Source organism: Stereum hirsutum, assembly GCF_000264905.1.
Source record: "Stereum hirsutum FP-91666 SS1 unplaced genomic scaffold STEHIscaffold_5, whole genome shotgun sequence".
Lineage (NCBI taxonomy): Eukaryota > Fungi > Basidiomycota > Agaricomycetes > Russulales > Stereaceae > Stereum > Stereum hirsutum.
The window spans coordinates 613,138-631,729 of NW_006763135.1; the positions used below are offsets into that span (position 1 = coordinate 613,138).

General features: G+C 51.1%; 6 protein-coding genes across 6 annotated transcripts; 4 read left to right on the plus strand and 2 right to left on the minus strand.

The window, feature by feature from the left end:
* Positions 1–484: 484 nt before the first annotated feature.
* Positions 485–1,769, plus strand: STEHIDRAFT_155259 (uncharacterized protein; the record flags this gene model as incomplete). The annotated part of the gene is made up of 7 exons (XM_007302572.1): positions 485–696; positions 762–862; positions 934–966; positions 1,028–1,282; positions 1,359–1,454; positions 1,517–1,630; positions 1,708–1,769. 7 exons carry the CDS (start codon positions 485–487, stop codon positions 1,767–1,769), a joined length of 873 nt encoding a protein of 290 aa, XP_007302634.1.
* A 1,465-nt stretch (positions 1,770–3,234) lies between these two features.
* STEHIDRAFT_54626 (uncharacterized protein) lies at positions 3,235–4,640 on the minus strand (the record flags this gene model as incomplete). Its single annotated transcript, XM_007302278.1, has 5 exons — positions 3,235–3,486; positions 3,518–3,875; positions 3,924–3,961; positions 4,047–4,367; positions 4,425–4,640. 5 exons carry the CDS (start codon positions 4,638–4,640, stop codon positions 3,235–3,237), a joined length of 1,185 nt encoding a protein of 394 aa, XP_007302340.1.
* A 402-nt stretch (positions 4,641–5,042) lies between these two features.
* On the minus strand, positions 5,043–7,194 carry STEHIDRAFT_138431 (MFS general substrate transporter). Its single transcript, XM_007302573.1, has 9 exons — positions 6,922–7,194; positions 6,674–6,863; positions 6,529–6,612; positions 6,342–6,476; positions 6,075–6,277; positions 5,985–5,999; positions 5,822–5,907; positions 5,595–5,751; positions 5,043–5,469 (listed from the first exon to the last, which is right to left on the minus strand). The coding sequence occupies exons 1-9, from the start codon at positions 7,080–7,082 to the stop codon at positions 5,205–5,207; spliced, it is 1,296 nt and encodes a 431-aa protein (XP_007302635.1). The 5' UTR covers positions 7,083–7,194; the 3' UTR covers positions 5,043–5,204.
* A 569-nt stretch (positions 7,195–7,763) lies between these two features.
* STEHIDRAFT_167310 (uncharacterized protein) lies at positions 7,764–11,648 on the plus strand. Its single transcript, XM_007302574.1, has 2 exons — positions 7,764–7,922; positions 7,985–11,648. Exon 2 carries the CDS (start codon positions 8,004–8,006, stop codon positions 10,929–10,931), a length of 2,928 nt encoding a protein of 975 aa, XP_007302636.1. The 5' UTR covers positions 7,764–7,922; positions 7,985–8,003; the 3' UTR covers positions 10,932–11,648.
* Positions 11,649–12,461: 813 nt separating this feature from the next.
* On the plus strand, positions 12,462–14,886 carry STEHIDRAFT_167311 (3-dehydroquinate synthase). Its single transcript, XM_007302575.1, has 11 exons — positions 12,462–12,572; positions 12,635–12,674; positions 12,727–13,165; positions 13,225–13,481; positions 13,539–13,674; positions 13,733–13,775; positions 13,845–13,924; positions 13,985–14,151; positions 14,211–14,512; positions 14,555–14,708; positions 14,769–14,886. The coding sequence occupies exons 3-11, from the start codon at positions 13,090–13,092 to the stop codon at positions 14,820–14,822; spliced, it is 1,269 nt and encodes a 422-aa protein (XP_007302637.1). The 5' UTR covers positions 12,462–12,572; positions 12,635–12,674; positions 12,727–13,089; the 3' UTR covers positions 14,823–14,886.
* Positions 14,887–15,587: 701 nt separating this feature from the next.
* Positions 15,588–17,702, plus strand: STEHIDRAFT_155264 (MFS general substrate transporter; the record flags this gene model as incomplete). The annotated part of the gene is made up of 9 exons (XM_007302576.1): positions 15,588–16,009; positions 16,092–16,281; positions 16,342–16,425; positions 16,473–16,607; positions 16,667–16,869; positions 16,933–16,947; positions 17,004–17,089; positions 17,156–17,312; positions 17,444–17,702. 9 exons carry the CDS (start codon positions 15,588–15,590, stop codon positions 17,700–17,702), a joined length of 1,551 nt encoding a protein of 516 aa, XP_007302638.1.
* Between the last annotated feature and the right edge of the window lie 890 nt (positions 17,703–18,592).

Sequence of the window (18,592 nt, forward strand, 5' to 3'; positions counted from 1 at the left end):
ATGTACCTCTGGTTTCTTGATCGTCGCCACTGATGAGTCCTCACCCCACACTACTCCCTTGTGAGTAGTTTGAGGATGACCTGACACGAGTTGGAATCACGGTACTGTAGTTTTTCGACCAACTGTTCGTCACGCGTCACGCCGACTGCGTCGACGAACAGATTTGGTCCCGGTGTCACGCATACAAAGGGGTTCACGAACAGAAAATCGTGACCGATTTGCGCACAAAATCGTTAAAAATGCCATTTTTGGGCCAAATGCGAGCAATTTCGCCTGTTCGTCACGCGTGGCCCACCTGAACGAACCGTGGCCCAGCGGTGGTCACGGCTGACATAATTCTCCCACGAACACTTGGTCGAAAAAGTACAGTATGACCAAGCCGTATCAAGGGTATTTATACCTCTCCGGGTTGCCGGCTTCTCCAATCCTCCCTCTCCCATCGACCTTGATTCACTGTTATAATTTTTCTGAGGCCTGTTGCGCTATGTCTGGTGTTGAAACCATCCTTCTTCCTGCCCTGATCCCTGCTGGTGCTAGCATTATCGCCGTCGTTGTTCCAATGCTGATTCCGGCTAAGGGCGAGGAGCTTGTGGATGACACTGACATTCTACTTGGCAAATTCCTGGATCTCTATAATGAATGTAAGCCCAAAATGACCCAAGTCCAAATAAACAATGCAGAAATGCTGAGGCGACAGTGCGTATTTCTGTGGTAGACTACTAGTTCACGATACTCACCACTGATATCCAAACATGTCCCAGAGCTTATACAAAGCGTAAACACCTCGATGGCTTGCCTAAAGGCCTGAGAGCTTGCTGGCAAGGCGCATATGCCAGCGCATACAGCCTTCAAGAGGGTCGAAGTGAGCCATAGCATCTGCTCTGGATGAGTCCACAAGTGTACTAATGCTGCTCTACAAGCGCTTTTCGCTAGACTTGAAGGCGATAGAGACTGGTCTAAGCAACTGTAAAACTGGACTCTATAATCTCTCGATGAGTGCCCTGCTGACTGGTATCCCGTTGTCTAGCTGGAGATGCAAACATAGATCTGCAGTCATCAGAATCCGAGTCGTCGATGCGTGACAACAATGTATCGCCTTCGAGCAAGTCCATTAAGGCCATTATGCTTTTCCCCTTTCGTCGTGATCGCAAGAAACAAGAAGACACCGGCGACGATGACGTTGCGCGCTTGCACACCGCCAGCCAACAATTATCCGAGTTCGTCTCCGCCCATACAGACAGGCTGCATACGGTCAGCGTGGGCGTTATCCCTCCTGGAGATAGTACGCTCTTTCTTTTGATGCATGCCCCGCCTTGTGTGTTGTTCTCATTTTCTTCGGCTTCTTTTGGGCTTCTTAGTTGATAGTGTCACTGTTATCGGTGACGACGAAGCACCTGGAAGCGGGGTCGATGCAATCTCGGACGACGCCTTTCGCAGTTCAGACCAAACTGAAGGTATGTTCATGACCAGTAATATTCTGAGTACTACGTCGATCAAGATGCTGTCTCAGTTCTAGACACCGTACTACCCGGGATGTCGGCTGACGCCAATGTCGAGCCCCTTAGTATGGCTGAAAGGCAGGCCATTACGGATGTATTACACTTCGCCCCAGGTCCTGGCAAGCATGACAGTGAGCAGCTACGCCATTGCGATTGGGTTTGCAGTTGGAACTAATGCAAATTATTGTATGCATAATTCTTATGTTAGATTCTGACACCGTCTCTCTGGCGCCTAGTGTGCACACCATCTATATTCCTGGTGTAGCGTAGGCACAAGCTTTCGTTGGGTCCTTGTCGTCTTGTACCACGAGGAAGTGGTTTTGAGAAATAACGCTTTGCACGCTGGCGTGCACCGATCGTGATCTGTTTTACTGAGTCTCGCAAAGATGAATCAAGCTCTTTTATCTGAAGGAGATGCTCAATCTGGAGGATGAATATTCTACCTCACATATCGTTCGCAGTGGTAGACTAATTCTTTACAGCTGATTGCGGTACATAGGGTGTGGCGCAAATTTCTTCCGAAAAAGGCCGTTTTTATGTACTCCGATGTATATCAGTCGTAGCTCGTTCAGTTTTGACAATGACATCGAATAAATTAGACGATCTTACTTGTGTGGAGAATCCGCAGACAATTGTGTTCTCAGATTTTCGATTCGGTGATCTGGGATGCTGTGTGGTCAAAATGTGTGGCCCCGATGGTCAAGGTAAGTATATCATCTCCAGAGGTATGTACTCGTCATTCGCGGTCTGTGATTTCCATTCAGATTGTTTGAATAGCTCATGGACATACAACCCATACCACGGAAATCTATTTGGTCGTGATCTGGACATTTGGTGAGTGGTGACCGTTGAGTACTGTAGTTTTTCGACCAACTGTTCGCCCGATTAGGAAATTCCTAGGGTTGGGGTTGGCCGATGAACCTCGATTTCTAATCGGAGCTCATCGGCACCCTCAGAATTTCCTGGCCGTGACGCGTGACGAACAGTTGGTCGTAAAAGTACAGTAGTGTGGCACCGTGTATATCATGATTCCAGCATTCAAACGGCCACTATATATTGTCCACCCCGGATATGTACCACAGAACTATAGTACTCACACAGCCATCCTGTCGAAATGTGCCTAGCTGTGCTCTGCTAAAACAAGCACGAATGTGAAATGATAGACACGAGTGCCACTGTGGCCCTTAGCCCACGCGTGGGTTTGGCGTCATATGTGGCCAGGCTTGCTCATTGATGCCTTCCTTCCGCACATTCATCTACGAGGCATATATTCATGCAACAAATTTGCGCAACTCTTTTACACATTACTTGCGCTGGTGCTATGCTTGTATTCTCAGTGTTTCTTCTGTTCAACATGTCTGGTTGTGAACTCACCACTAGGAGCAACACCCAAGCCAAAATGAGTCGGGCCATGTGACCTTTCGCCTTGTGTGAGATGCGAAAACTCGAGCAGATCAAGCGCCAATGTATCGCTCAGCTTTTTCTCCCATGGGCGATGAGAACTCAGCTCCGGCACGCCGCATCAAGCTTGGGCATGGAACAAATGCAGCAGCCATACCAGTTTACATGGCGATCAAGAACAGAAGCCAATAATAAATTATGGATAGTAGATAAGTAACGAGAACAACTAAAGAGCGAAGCAAATAACAGCAACATGGCAAAGCAAGACGCAGAAAAAGAGCATATAAGATTGTGACGAAGATTACTCGACATATATGAAGAGGCAAGAAAGAATTCAGGGATTGGGAATGGAGGGTAAACCTGCACAAACGTATCCGATAGTGCGTATGAAATGAGGTACAAGCTTGTACACACTCAGAACGATCTCCTTCCGTTTAATCAATCCCGATCGCAGTTTCCATCCACTCAAAGAGTCCAGGATTTTATGATACTGAGCTACAACTTCGTCAATTTTCGGACGTTTCGACGGATCCGCCTTCGTCATATCGCTGATCAAAGGGTAGATGAATTGGAACCCGAAATAATTCTATGATGTGGTCAATCCGTTCGTCAGAAACCGCAGAAATTATACGAGAAGGGATGGGACATACTTGATAGATATGCAGACGGATGAAATTGCCAAGGAAGTATATATCGGTCGCAAAGGGGTCGCAGGGTATATCCTGATTGGGACCATTGTGCTCTGGCGGAGACTTGTCGCCTGCCAGTTGTGGCAGCTCCAGTGGCGGGCCGTCCTCGGGGTTGTAGCGACGAGCGTGGCCATAATCAATCCAGACGTAACGAGGAGGCCGTTGGGTACGAGTGTAGTGTTTGGCGTGGCGTTTATAATCACGGCTACGATTGTTAGCGATAGGGTGGAATGACTCAGGATACATGGTCGTTGGATCCATCATGAGGTTGTTGTATGTGCAATCACTGAGATCCGTTAGACAAGCCACAAGGCATAAAAGCGATATGCTTTACCGGTGAGCTACATGGTTATCATGTAAAAAGTGGATTCCCTGTAGCATTGCGGGACGACAATGCAGGAGGGAGAAATATCAGGACACAGACCGGTGATCATAGACGAACAAAAAAAGAGCGTACCTCGAGCATCTGCGTCAGCATAGCCATAACTTCACCAACAGTATGAAATGAAGGGCTGTTCCATGGCCTGAGCAAGGGAAAGACGAGCACTTCTACATCCTCTCGCCTCGCAAGTGACGGCTCATCGTTGAGCGTTCCCATTTCCGGCACATTCAAAATGTCTAAGAGCTTCACTGAATGGTTGCGAGGGTCTGAAGCGATGGGTTCCGTGTTAACGTAACGAGTAAGTTCCATTTCATAAGGGCCGTCGGAGGCGCTCATGGGTTTCATGATGACAGGCGCCCCGTCTGAAGTCCTAATGGCATCGAACATGATATTGGCCTGAAAGGGACGTTATGAAGAAACAAAGGATCTGTATGTCGATACAGAGAGACGTACCCTGACTTGTCCATCCTCTGTTTCGTGGTAGAACTGATTTTTCCCCCTCCACGATGGCACCCAACCTTCCTGGTATCTGGGTGCGCGAAACCTGTATCCGGCTTCCTCGAAAAAGGTACGACATCGAAGCCAACGATGTTCCGCAAAGGTGAGCGAGCCAGGACCATCAGTAAAGGCAGTTGGGCGTCCGAAGACGGCGAGCTCTGCCTGAGACATCTGTCAATATCGTATGTAGGAATTCCTGTGAGGTTAAGTGGTCATGACAGACGAGACGACGAATGGCGGGCCGGATGCAAGCTGGAATCAACATCACTGCAAATATATACAAACAATGGATACGGTGGGACAATGACCACGGACTCGGAGGTTGTATCATGTCGATGGGTTTGGCGCGACTTGTTTTCTGACGGAAATCTTCTTTGAAGCGCCCGGCGGTGCGCATGCCAACACAGAAGACCAACACACACAGGTACGTACCGTAACCGCTGCTCCTTTACCGGGGATCTCGACCATACTGGTCTCTGGCTCTTTTTGTCTCTTCTACTGCTTGAGCCGACCGAAAGGTACCCTCGTCGACCACGCTGTTGATGCTTATGGGACCTTGTGTATCTTTATGGATGTCTACGTTCACTTGCCTTGCCCTTCTACAGAAGCCAATCGTCTAGGATCGAACATCGCTATCGCTATCACCCGTCTCCTGCATACACCAACAATAGACACGCAACATTCCGTTGCTGCCTTACTCACAGCCCTCCACCGGAGTAGGACGATCTTACAATATCACTCGACCCTCGGAATCCTGTCCACCCTCGGCACAAACCACCAACAAGCCCCCTGCGCGCCCAGTAGCGCAACCACACTCGGCTCCACGATCCATATCCCCACTCCCTTCTGTGCGCTCAAGAGACCGACCAATAACGGGAAGAGAGCGCTTCCGATTTGACCCACAGAGGAGATGATGGCGAAAGCGTCGGCGTGGAGGCGCCGGGGAAGGAGTTTGCCACCGGTGGTTATCACGGTGGCGTAGAAGGTCGAGATGGCGAGGCTATAGAGGCACCAAGAACCAAGTAAAGTAAAATCAGTGGATAGTCCTTGGAGATGGGCGAAGAGGGAGAGTGGCAGGTGGAAGTATGCTGGCATGATGATGTGGTGGAAGGCAAAGCGGCGCACCCGACAAGAGCAGTAGCAGCAGCAGTAGATGCGACTGCAGGGACAGCCCATGCGATGGCTTCGAGCGCGATCGCAATAGCAAGGTAGAAGAAGATAGCACGCCGTTCACCGATGAATGTGTTCAGCGCTGGGAGAGCGATGCGTCCGATTGCTAAGCCTGGAGGCGTCACATATAAAGATAAGCCACGGTGTCCGATGTCGAGCTTGGAAGGGGAGAGGCAACGCACCGAGGTAAAAGGCAGAGGCGACCCAAGAAGCACCTTCGGGACTGCCTTTTCGGACTTCAAGGACGTAGGAGACAATCCATCCACCACTGCAGACGTATGTGCGCCGATGATCGGCTATGTCAATCCTGCCGAAAGGGTAATGGCGAGCGACAGAATCACTTACATTGTTTCCTCGGCTCTGAGAATTCCGTCGGTTGCGCAGAAAAGTTAGCGACTTTCGGCAAGAGCAACTGGTCAGGCATAGCATACGTACCCCACGTAAAGCATCAAAAATATAGCGAGAATCCAAACCGTCTTGCTCGTCAATGTTTCACGTAAACTATGATCCGTACCTCCAACGGACACTTGTGGCTCCGCAGGATGTGCAGGTAAGGCTTGAAGATCGTGGAAAGCGAACCAGACGAGTGCGAATACGGGGACATTCATCCCTACGTTGGTCACGTAGAATAGGTGGTACTGGACGCGTCATACAATGTGAGTTCCTAGGTAGAGATATTAGGTTATTGAGGACAGAACAGACGGGAATTCCATGAGTGACCATGGCGGTGGCGACGAGAGGGCTTGCGAATGCGCCGAGGCCATAGATACCGTGAAGGATACCAGTGTACATCAGTGGTCGGCGGAGGAGTGCGAAGTAAGCATGACACAAGCCAAGCTAAGTTTGAGACCGTTAGTGTTACACCATGATTAATAATAATGCCACATACCTGTGTGGCAAATGCGACCCCTACGACCCAGAAGCCGAAGCACATTAGATTGAAGTTAACTTGTTGAGATGAGTTGATAGCATTCTACATATATGGTGGTTTACTTCAGCAAACAACTTGGGTTATGAGAGATTGAGGGACGCACGCCGACGAGCTCTATGGCTACAGCAACAAGTAATGCTCTACCAAACCCGATCTTCCGAGCTAGTGTGCCTGAGGCTGCCGCTGCCGCAGCGTAGCCCAGAAATGTGGAGACGAAGAGGATCGCAACGCGTGCGTATCCGATATTGTAAGCTTCTTCGATGTAAGGGATGAGAGCACCAGTCGCTCCTCCACTGGACACGTAAGACTTAGTATGAGTTTTTGAGTCTGAACACGGTACGAGCAACCTACTTCCAACCAGCTAGAAAGAGCGTCACAAAAGCTGCACCCATCCGTAGACGCCGCGTGGATGTGCTTTCCGGAAGAAGTTCTTCACTCACCAACGCGCCAGGTGCTGACGACGCCGTCGCTGGAGGATAGCTGAGTTCAGGTAGCACTATAGATGGCGCCATGACGGCTAGGTTCGCTGCATTGGCCAGCTGGTCATTGGGATCATCCGAAGGGTGGCTCTCTTCGGCGATGCCATTGTCGGCCACATTCAGCGTCTCTTTTGACTGTCGATCGTCCTCGATCTGTGGTGATTTTGTGTCGTCATCGCCAGTAGGTTCTCCGGATGCTGCAACTCTGTGTCGAGGCTGGGGAATGTTAAGCGTTTCATCCGGTATCAGAGCGAGAGATCCGCGTTCGAGACGAGAAACTTCAGAGAGCTCGAAGGCGGTAGACATTGACGACCCAGAACTGGCGATACCGGGGCAGTAAGAGTGAGCTCGAGTTCGTCGTGGACGTCGATGTGAAGAGTCCGAGAGGTGAGCCTCGGACTTTAATTTTTTAAAGCGTTGGGGCTAGGGCTGGGACATTTACGTATCGCAAGACATCTGAGACGTAGCCATTCCTAAGAGCATGACCAGCCTCCTGCAGAGAAGATAAGTCCGAGACGTTCTGCAGGAGAACCTTGTTCATCTAGAGAGAAAATACGAGACCGAGCCTGATTACTGTGCATGAGACAGGTGGCAATTGATGTGGCGTGTGCCGGAGCCGACATGACTCAAAGAAAAGACGCGGAGCTCCAAATATCGCGTGCCTTGGCCCTGTTATTCAAACTCAGAGGCCCTCAGCCACTTGCGCCCAACCTGCGCCTGCCCCTCACCGTCTTTGACAACCTCCACGTCGTTCTCCACGCCGCAAACGACATCGTCCTCGGCACCTCATCACCACCGTTTAATACGCTGAAAATCCGGACAAATTAGCCCTAGTCTCTTGTCTTTCTAGTTCTACCACTTACTCGTCTCCTCGTACGTCAGCGCGCTCTTTTTTCTCAGGCCACACTCTGTCTCACTCCCCGCAATCCATCTAGTGCCACTTGCTCAGTCCAAATGCCCGCTCCGACAACGATCAGACACAACAAGTCATCTTCTGCCAACCCACGCTCTCAACTTCAGACGAAGAAGAAGACTAGGATCGTAAGGAGGCGAGGTCGGGCGCAGGACGGGATCTACAGCGACGAAGAGTTCGAACGCGAAGCAAGGTCAGATTCAGACTCTGATCAAGACGACCGTTCCTCTATCGACTCCTCTGAAGACTCCGAGACCGAACCGGCCTCAGAAGATGTCCCCACCGTTTCTGCCCCCCATCAGCACCAAGTGGACGTCGTGGAGCCTGGCTCAAGCTCTCACACCCCGCAACCTCCTGACGTCAACCGCATTTCGGTCTCGAAAACGTCCCCAGCACTCCTAGGAGGGTCGACAGATTGGTCGGAGATGGTGGCGAATGAGGCGCTAGACGAAAACGGAGATGCGGAGCTTCCAGTCATCGATTTCGCCGACATGGACCATCATGCGCCTGCGGCACGCTCACAGCCTTCGCATGCGAAGCGCGGGAAGAAGGTCGCCGTTGATCGTACTTCCTCCATGTCTGCTGAGGCACCTGAACCTGAACCAACTTTGCCAGAAGAGGCCGACGTACCTGACTCGGAACCCTCGACTTCGACTCATACAGCTCGTGGCAGAGGCGGGTCTCCCTATTCTCGTCCGTATGGCCAAACCGCTCGCCAGGCCTACCAAGAACGCCTCCAGAAAGATCCTTCGTACGTTCCCGTTGTTGGCGAATTTTGGGGCCACGATGACCGGCTGTTGGACAAGGGGTTGAGAAGTCTGAGTAATTGGTGGAGAGGACGCTGGCAGACACGAGGCAGAGGGCGGGGAGGGTTCGATGGTGGATTTGGACCGAGAGGGCGTGGAAGGGGCGGTTTTATGGCTGGTGTGAGGCAGGAGCCGGAGCTGCCAGAGGAGGAGTTGCCACCCGTCGAACGACAGTGGACGCACGACGGGTTTGAGGAGCTGAAGAAGAGGGAGGAACGGCGTGCTGCGCCACCGCCACCCCCACAAAGAGGTGGTTTCAGAGGCGGTGCCCGTGGTGCCAGGGGTGGCTTCATAAACAATCGAGGTCGAGGGTTCGCCACTCGTCCCGCTTTCTCTCCAGCCGCTTCCTTCGACAGTTCTCCCAGTCGTCTGCCTCCAAAGGCCTCGCCTGCCGACACTTCGACCCGTACGTGGTTTGCCATGAAGCCCGAGCGCGTCTTCACACAACGTTCTGAGTCCTCTTTATTCTTCGACCATGCGCTCAAACCTCGCGCTGGTATGGGCTATGGATATCGCGTCAAACTGCCTGGGAGAGGTGAAGCTCCTGTTATCGTAAGAGCTCCGCCTCAGACGTGGGCTCCCCGTCCACCCTCACCTGTGCCTTCCGAGGTGGAGGAGGTCGAACGACTGTTCACTGTTCGACTACCTCCCCGCCCAGGGCAGAAGCAGGCGGTCGAAGCCTCCACAGAAGCCGTGCTGTCCCTGAATGTCAGCACGGCGGAGCCCAAGGACACTGCACGTCAGAAGCCATCCGAAGACGACACTCAGCCCATCGCAAAACCACCGCCTGCTAGCATCTCTATTCCCTCCCCGGCCTCACCGTCCCTACCCACGCCTTCGTCAATTGAACGGTCACCATCCGTCGCGCCTGCTGTTATACCTCCAGAAGAACTAACCCCCGAACCTACGGTTGAAGCGCCTTCTGAAGAATCTCCCTCGCCCTCCTCTTCGACAGACGGCTGGATCCACGCGCCCCCACCCGACTCAATACCACCTACCGTGTCCCCTATCGCAGAGCATCCGGTACCAGCGCCTCCTATGCTTCCACCCATCCAGACCGTATTTTCTCCAGTCGGCCACACCCCATCGCCCCTCCCCTTCGGTTCTCCGTATTCTTACCCTCCCGCACTCCCTTACCCTCCACCCCCCGGTGTCGTTCTTGACCAGAATGGAATGCCATATGACTACGCCACTGGACGCCCTGTGTACTTCCAACCTGCTCCTCTACCGGCACAACCCACTCAACCGCACCACGGTCATCATCTCAGCCACCATTCTATTTACGCGCCACCGATGCAGCCTCCAGGTCTCCCCGCCCCTGCGCCACTGCCACCAAGAAGCGTAATGCCCGCGCATATGCCTGGAATGCCTTTCGTTCCCCAACACTTCCACCATCACTCGACTGTCTCGCCTTCACCAGACTTCCAGGTACAGCAGCAAGAGCCTCGCGGTCCACCTCAATACGCGCCTCAAGGACCTGGTGCGGGTCCGCCTTTGGGTGAGATCTTCGTTCCACCGAGGCAGAGCAGCAGGATTGAGATTCGCAGACCTGGGGAAAATGGAGCCAATGGATATTCTCATGAACCCAGCCGGAAGGACATGATGTCGCCGAGAGGACCTAGTCATCTACGATCGTCCGTGGTCGCCAGTGGCGATGGTGAAGAGGAAGCTTCTGGTGCCGCTCCGTTATCAGCATCGAGCGCTCCAAAGACGCCCGCCGAATTGGTGAAAGTACCCGAGTTTGTTCCTTCTCGGCACTCGCACTCGCATTCTCAGAGCTTCAGCTTCACACAACCGCCACAAGAATTCTATCCTCCTCCCGGGCTTCCGCCGCTACCTTCGAACCAGCAAACTATGAACGGCGACGAACAGCACCAACACGGGATGGAGCATCCGGCACAGATGTATAACCCATACGCACCGCAGCCTCAACACCATCAGCAGCAATATTACTATGCCCCTCCTGGCCAGGCGGAAGGGTACGGCTACGATGCTCAGTCACAGGGCTACGAAGGTTATGAGTATGGTCCGCAGAGTGCGATGGGGCCTGGGTACGAGCCGCAGGTACAGGGTTATGATCCAATGGTTGGCATGCCGGGCATGGGGTCGCCTTATGAGATGTATGGTGGTCAGCCTCATGGAGGGACGGTTTATTATACATGAGGGCTCATTCGTGGTCATGGTTTGGTCGTGGTTGTGGCGGTTCATGGGTTGGGGTGGCGACAGATTGGGTGGCGGCTTGATTCTGCTCTGCAAGTTGTGTTCTCCGAACGTTGCATTATTTCTAGCCATTAACCTTGGGGTGTCTTTTCTTGCTTTTTCTTTCCTTTTCCTCCTGGTCTCCTTTTTTCTTCACTTGCGCTTGTCCGATAGCGCGTCTTGACTCTGAGCTCTCGTGATCCTCATATTCTTTACACGCATGTGTACTTGCTCTCCCGGGTCGTATCGTGTCCTTGTTTCTCCGCTCTACTTCGTTTCTCTCGGCTCATAGGTCGTCTATACATCGGTATCCATACTTACATATATATTTGTATACACATACTACACGCATCACCCTCCCGCTGCTCACCTGTCACGTACTCACAATGCCTGTGTTATCCTATCACTTACCGTCCTGCATTTTCCTTCTCCCTCTATATACATTACCCAATGTCGTTGAACTTGTCCTGTCTTCGCTCTTTTTTTTTGCCCTTCTCCTTTTCTGATTCCCGCTTTTTCTTGTTTCGTATATTTCTCATTTTGTCTTCAGTCTATCTGCTCGTCGTCGTTTCGTTATCATCCCAACGCGTTGCTTGCTTCCCTTGCGCGTGCCTCGTCCGGTCTTTCCTCTTCTTTTCTTTAGAGCTTTCTTGTCTTTGTTCTCGTCAACTCGTACGTACGTCGCTTTCTTTCATATCTTCCCCTTCTTGATGTTGATGTTGATGTCAGGGTGGTTCTCACCGTATATAGTGGCTAACTTGTGCTTGGTGTGCGTCTTTTTGTGTTGCGTCCTCTGACGAATATCGTTCAATCCCTCTTACACTGCAATTCGGACCTAAGATTGAAGGGCTGTGGCCTGATCTGGATTGAGGCTCAATCGACAATCTGACTTCATTTCAGCCGTCGAGCGACCGCCCCTCTCGAATGAGTTATGCGCCGTGTGCGGGAGACTGAGCCGAATAGGACTGACCATATTCTGGGCTTGCGTTCGAACGGCGCTGTACTTGACCCGCTTCTCATGCAGGCGAGGATCTACTTTTGGCCTCTAGCGTGGAGGTCGCTCCGCGAGCAATCCGCGAGACACAAGCTACTCCGCGAGGCTGCAGCGCCACCGGTGGGTGGGTTACGGCAGAGCTCGTGATGAAAGCACAGATGGAAGTATCAAGGAATTGCACGTTCGTTGTGCAATGATAACTTTATTATGCCCATCGGTATGCTTTTAGGACGGAGTTCCTTTTCTCCTCCTTCTTTTCCTCGTCGCTTGCAGAGAGGCATATGATATGGCAGCACCAGACAACGCACGGCGCATCTTAAAAATGATTCGAGATCTGAAAAGAACGGCTCTCTGCGGGTGAGTGACCCGGGAGAAACCGAGGGGTGTGCAGCAGATACGTTGATCCAAAAAGGTCAGATAACCTTCAAGTTCCTCCATCCATCCTCCAATAAGCCCCTCCGACCCTTTCCGCTGAAGTCGACTCGAACTTGCTTACCCTCACACCTAATTCTTACTTATAGACACTCCAATTCTTACCGTCATCCTCTCATGCTCAATGGGAGCTTCGTTGATACTTTTGGAATATAGGACGATGGTCGATCCTTTCTGACGTACGTGCTCAATACCTTTTGCGGACAACTTGCGAAAAGTCGAGATAACCTTCTTTCCAAAGGACACAAGGTTCTTGTTCCGCAGCTCACAGCATCTCTTTGGTACAATTTCGAAAGCTCTCCGCATCCGTTTCCTTGCTAAATATGTGTACAGGAGACTATCGCAAACGTCGTCTTTCTTCACCCAATATATTGTGGCAACTAGGACTGTATGAAACCAATGGAGGGCCCTCGTCTTTCTCCCGAAATCCGCAAGGGCGCTCTTCCGCGGCGTATGGTCCAACCTAGCATCGACGCATTACGGCCCCACGTTCCCTCCAGAATACAGATGTACCTTAAGTTCGAGTGCCAACTGATACTTTTAGATTTCTGTGTATCTGGCGGAGATGGCTAACCATTATCCGCAAGCTCGCACGCTCCCTGGCTGGATTTATAGCAACTAGAGATGGTCGCTGGGGTTCTTATCACACGTTGTCTTTCCCTCTTCGACTACTCGCCCATTTAGTCATTTACCACCATGAGCGAACTCACCGCCTGTCTCACTACTTCCGAGAACGGCTTCCTGGTTACTGGCAATGAGGAGCTTCGCTACGGTTGGGTTCTCTCCCATTATTTCATATCTTTTCGTGCTCATTTTGCTCTTGTGAAACAGAATTTCAATTCATCGACGACATCTTTCATCCTAAGCATGAACATCTTGCGATGATATATAGACAGTGGAATCGTGTTCTACTCGTCACGGATAGCAACGTGGATCGGCTCTACTCCAAGCAATGGACCGCTTACTTCGCGTATCATAACATCCTGCTGGATACGTTCGTCATGGAGGGCGGAGAGAAAAATAAGACGATGACCACTATGTTGTCTATTGTTGATGCGATGAACGCATTTGGCGTCAATCGAAAGGAGGTTGGTCGTCATCTTTACCATCGAATTTAAGCGCATAACTGATGATGTTGTGTCTAGCCTGTCCTCATTGTCGGCGGCGGAGTTTGTACCGACGTCGCAGGCTACGCGTGCGCTTCCTACCGTAGGGGCACGAACTTCATTCGAGTTCCGACTACCTTGATTGGTTTGATAGATGCTTCGGTATCAATAAAGGGTGAGCAGCTACCAGCCAATCAATTCCTTCACCGATATAGGCTGACTGAGCCACCCAGTCGGCGTCAACCATGGTGTCCTGAAGAATCGGTTGGGGGACTTGTACGGTTTTTACTCCTACCCCTTCGATTATCATACCAAGACCATAATTTATATATACATACTTCTCAGTCATGCGCCGTTATCAACCTTCCTCGACTTCGACATGCTCAAGACCTTGCCCGAGGCGCATGTTCGTGACGGCCTTTCTGGTCAGTGGCAGATCCCCACTATAGGTCTCTTTAGAACTGAAGGAATCGCTCTCGATGCAGAATTGATGAAGATAACTTCATGCACTGACGTATACTCGTGGAAGCTTCTCGTCGACCACGGTCCTGCTTTGATCGACTCCCGCTTTGGTCGTACCGCCAATTGCGATCCGAAGCTCAAGAAGATTGCAGATGATATTACTTACCGGGCCATCAAGGTTATGCTTGCTGTCAGTACCTGCTGTATATCATCTCTCGTGCACTCCCACTACAATCTTGCTTTGTTTAGCTCGAAACTTCCAATCTTCACGAGATCCGGCTTGACAGAGTCATGGCGTACGGTCACAGCTTGTCTCCGACGTTGGAACTCACGCCTATCGTACCTCTTCGCCACGGTCACGCTGTCAATATCGATATGGCGTATTTCATCACTTTTGCGTGGACCCGCGGTTATCTCACCGAAGGCGAGCGAGATGAACACCATTATCTTTCTCACAGTATCGGATTATCCATGGATCACGAGCTCTTTACGTGCGAGATGATGTGGAAGGCCATTGAAGATATCAAGCCAGTCCTTGCCCACGACTTCAAGTAGTCCAAGCTATAGACCCTGACACATTTGCGTCATTCTAGGAATAGTCGCAACGGGAAGCAGCGCTTCGTTATGCCGAAGCCATACGGTTCATGCATATTCGTCAACGACGTTGCTTACGAGGAGCTCTACGACGTCCTTGAGGTTCATAAGGCTCTTGTCAAGGAGAAGTACGGCAGCGGTGATGGCATCGAGGCTTGTTTTTCCTACTATTCCCATTGCTACGTTTCCTTAGCTAACCGTACTGTTTGCTAGGCCGTCGTTGATGATAGTTCTCTTGGTATCAACTCATCCCTTTCCGCGAAGTAGGACACTGCAAGAATACTCTATGTCAGTTAACTCTAAATGGCCAACATCGATGTCGAACTCTTTCCCCCGGAAAATGGTTGCTGCTCTGGTCTCTCGAGGTCTCCTTCCGCGAGACTTGGAGCGAAAGAATTCGCATACTGACCCAGGGCTAGCAGTGTCCTCACTCGTTAAGCGTATTCTCCCCTTCATTTATTCTGGCAAAGGTTCAGGAATGCTCCGTGAGGCATAGATCGAGACTCGAGAGTTCGGGGCCTGTTTCCCTACTATCACGTTGTGCGAAACGAAGAAAACGCAACTAGGCCACATCCTCGCCACAAAGGCCGGCTCATGCACGCTCGGCCAACGCAGCCGTAAAATCGAAGGCAAGGCCCGAGACGTAGATTCGAAACACGTATCCTACTGTCACCCAGGCATTGAAACTTGATCGAGTTGGAGGCTCCACACTGAGGCGTGGACTTAGACCTGAAATATGTCCGTTACGCAACCGTAATCGGGTAAACTTGAATGCCCTTTTTCGATTCTTTGCTCCCTTCGAGCAATTTTTGGCAGTGATCCTCCTTCCCTCCCATATAGGACCTGCATCAGGCAAACAAACCTCGTACTTGGGCGGGGTGTGTGCCAGGGAGGCCGTACATTCCTCTTTCGCTACTCGGGTTGTCCGGTGATTGCAGGACTGCCAACCCAAGACTCTATATTGTTTCATATATAGTGGAAGAGTTGCACGGTATATCATCCTACTTGAACCCCTGCTTCGCGCTGTCAATCATGTCCGCTGCCTTGAATTTCACCAATACCTCACTTCTCGAGATTGAGTCTCGCGCCGCTCCAGATGAACTCTTGACTTTTCCTCACCTCGGACCACCACAAAGATTCGGAGCATCGGGAGAGCACGGCGATGGTAGTTGCGTATCGTCCTTGGATAACGCTGCTAAATCACCCACAATGGACGAACCTTTCGTCAAGGAGAGTCATGTCCTGGGTCCTGGTCATGCGAAGTCGAACGCGGCGATCACGAACATTGTAGTAGCTCCCTCCATCGTGCATCCGAAGACCGAGTACCCCCCTCCCAAACCATCGAAACCTGACACAAGAAATGCTATTATGGTGGGACCCCTTCCAGAATCTCAAAATATGCGACGTTTCCGGATGTGTGCATCCTTTGTCACGCTCTTCCTCGCCGGGTGGAAGTACGTCGTGTCGGTTATATGTAGAAACTTCAACACCTTTCTGATACCTCCTCCGTTCCTTCTTACTTCTACGTTTTACTAGTGGTGGTGCAACTGGAGCTCTTATACCCTACATTGAGGAAGCCTTCAACATCAGCTATGCTCGCGTCGCAATTCTTTTCGTCTCCACCTTCTTTGGATACGCCGCCGCCGCCGTCGCCTCTGGAGCATTAGCTCGCAAGGTAGGCTTCGGGAGAGCTTTACTTCTGGCGGTCACTGTGGAGCTCATCGGAGTGAGTCTTAGGTTCTCGCCTACTTAAAATGCTTTCCGCACTGACAAGTTTTGGAAAAAGAACGTCATAAACTCATCCCAGCAAGTCAGCTTCAGCCTGATGTGTTTTGGTTTTTGGGTCGTGGGGGTCGCTTACGCTACACAGGTATATATCATTGTATCACTTTCGAGATACTGGCTCAACCAAATAAGCTTGGATTATGCAACGCTTATTTCGCGATTCTTCGACGGCCATTGTTGTATACTGGTATACTCCATGGCATCTACGGCCTTGGCGCGTTCGGAAGTCCTCTAATCGCAACTGCGATGGTCACGCGTGGCTACCCAGTACGCACCCCTTCCTGATACTGTCGTTATGGAGAGGCTATAATCAGCTTTTTCTACAGTATCATCTATTCTATCTGACCAATATAGGGATGAACATCCCCGTCTTTATTCTCATTTGGCTCGCCTTTCGTGGACTTCAAGTCCTACCCTCACATCCCGACGAGCCCCAGGCAGCTAATGCAAGTGATCGGCGCCATTTACGCGAGACATTGTCTAGTAAAGCGGTCTGGACTCTTGCAATATTTCTGATGCTATATGTAGGGTATGTGCTTCATCCTCGGTGTCGAAATTGTCAAGCGTCACTCAAGGAGTATGATATCAACAGAGCTGAGGAGACCATGTAAATGCAGCGCAACATTCTCCCGGTAACTCAAACTGATAAACGGATGGTTTTAGTGGGGGATGGATCGTTTCCTATGTCCTAACGGTCCGCAGGGGTAGCCCCGAGGGCGCATCCTGGGTTGCCTCCTGCTTTTACCTCGGTTCGCATACTGTTCTCCTCCAATGTCAATTGTAGAACAATGGTCGTAGAACTAACATTTATCTAGGCATAGCAATTGGGCGTATCGCCCTCCCAGCATTAAACACTTTCATGGGAGAGAGACGCGCTATCTTCATCTACTTGACTGTGGCGATTGCTCTTGAAGTGGTAGCATGGCTCGTTCCTGCCATTGCCTCCACCGCTACTGCCACCGCACTCGTCGGGTATGTGTACAACTTTTATTATGGCATCTTTCTGTCCTCCACATACCTTGGCGATGTCAACGCTGTTTGTTTTCTGACATCATTTTCTTCCATTCAAACATTGACACTGTCCCGCTCTCACTCTCGCACAGTCTTGCGATATCAACCTTTTATACAGCCGCCATCACCACAGGTGGAAAATTGATTCCTCGCCATCTCCACGCCGATGCCTTTGCCCTCATCTCTTCGATCGGCCAACTAGGCAGCGCGTTCTTCCCGTTGTTGGTTGGCGTCTTGAGCTCGCAGAAAAGTATAGGAATATGGATCTTGGAGCCGACTGTGTTGGCGTTGCTGGTAGCGCAGGGGATTTGTTGGTGGTTTGTGCCAAGAGTGGAGAAGAAGGTTGAGTGAGGTGATTCAATCGTGCGTTTTTGAGTGGCACGATCTGTGTGGGAGGTCTGAGGCAAAAATATCCCACGCTGGGCGATGTTGCGGGTTATGAGTATGACTGTGGCATCGTCTTCTGTTGAATACTTACGAATAGAGATATCAGTGCTACTCAAGTCAATATTAACGATCACCAGACCACTCTAATGGTCCGTAGGGATGACACGTAAGAGCGCAATAGTCCAGGGATTTCAGGCCTCTGCTCCCTCCCGAATGAAGGGAACAAACGAAGTTCAAGATGATGGATGTGAGAAAAGTCGGAAGTACCGTACATGATGACGGGCCTGGCAGTGGTGCATCTACGCTGAACCGCAGTGAAACACGATATCAGACATGCATAGCCAACCTACCTTACAGAACTAGACAAGCGGTTGCTTTGGCAGATGCATACGGTAGACCCAACGGACCTTTTGTTTACTTACGCATCGAAACCTCCATGAAATAGACATAGCGAAGCCGGCACCCAAAAGAAAACGAGAAAAGAAACATGTACAGTGAACATGGTTATCAGAAAGCAGGTGGTGGTGATGACGACAGTGCTATGAGGGTCTGCTAGTGGTCGAACGTAGCGATGCAAGTGTTCTTGATGATTATCGGACTCATAGCGACACCACGATCCAGAGAAGTAGTACACAGCGGACCGCCTTCAAACTAGAGAAACAAGGGTCACATAGCTTAGTATAACAGGCAGCAAGCGATGATGAAGGCGAAAGCAAACATAGGTACTCGACTCAGCCAAGCGTCACCGATCTGCGCCAGGTCTCTGCCACGACGAAAGCGCCCTCGCCACCACCCGCCACCTGGTCCGTGCGCACCCCTCCATCCTTTATAGCCGTTGCCTCGACGTCCTGTTT

Bases quoted from the DNA above. Each gene is read 5' to 3' on its own strand.
- STEHIDRAFT_167311 (XM_007302575.1), top strand. From the start codon at position 13,090: ATGAGCGAACTCACCGCCTGTCTCACTACTTCCGAGAACGGCTTCCTG. The intron at 13,776-13,844 runs GTACGGTTTTTA...CATACTTCTCAG, and splicing joins AAGAATCGGTTGGGGGACTT to TCATGCGCCGTTATCAACCT. The intron at 14,152-14,210 runs GTCAGTACCTGC...TGCTTTGTTTAG, and splicing joins CCATCAAGGTTATGCTTGCT to CTCGAAACTTCCAATCTTCA.
- STEHIDRAFT_138431 (XM_007302573.1), bottom strand. From the start codon at position 7,082: ATGGCGCCATCTATAGTGCTACCTGAACTCAGCTATCCTCCAGCGACG. The intron at 6,864-6,921 runs GTAGGTTGCTCG...TTACGTGTCCAG, and splicing joins CTCTTTCTAGCTGGTTGGAA to TGGAGGAGCGACTGGTGCTC. The intron at 6,613-6,673 runs GTGCGTCCCTCA...CCATATATGTAG, and splicing joins TAGCCATAGAGCTCGTCGGC to AATGCTATCAACTCATCTCA.
- STEHIDRAFT_167310 (XM_007302574.1), top strand. From the start codon at position 8,004: ATGCCCGCTCCGACAACGATCAGACACAACAAGTCATCTTCTGCCAAC.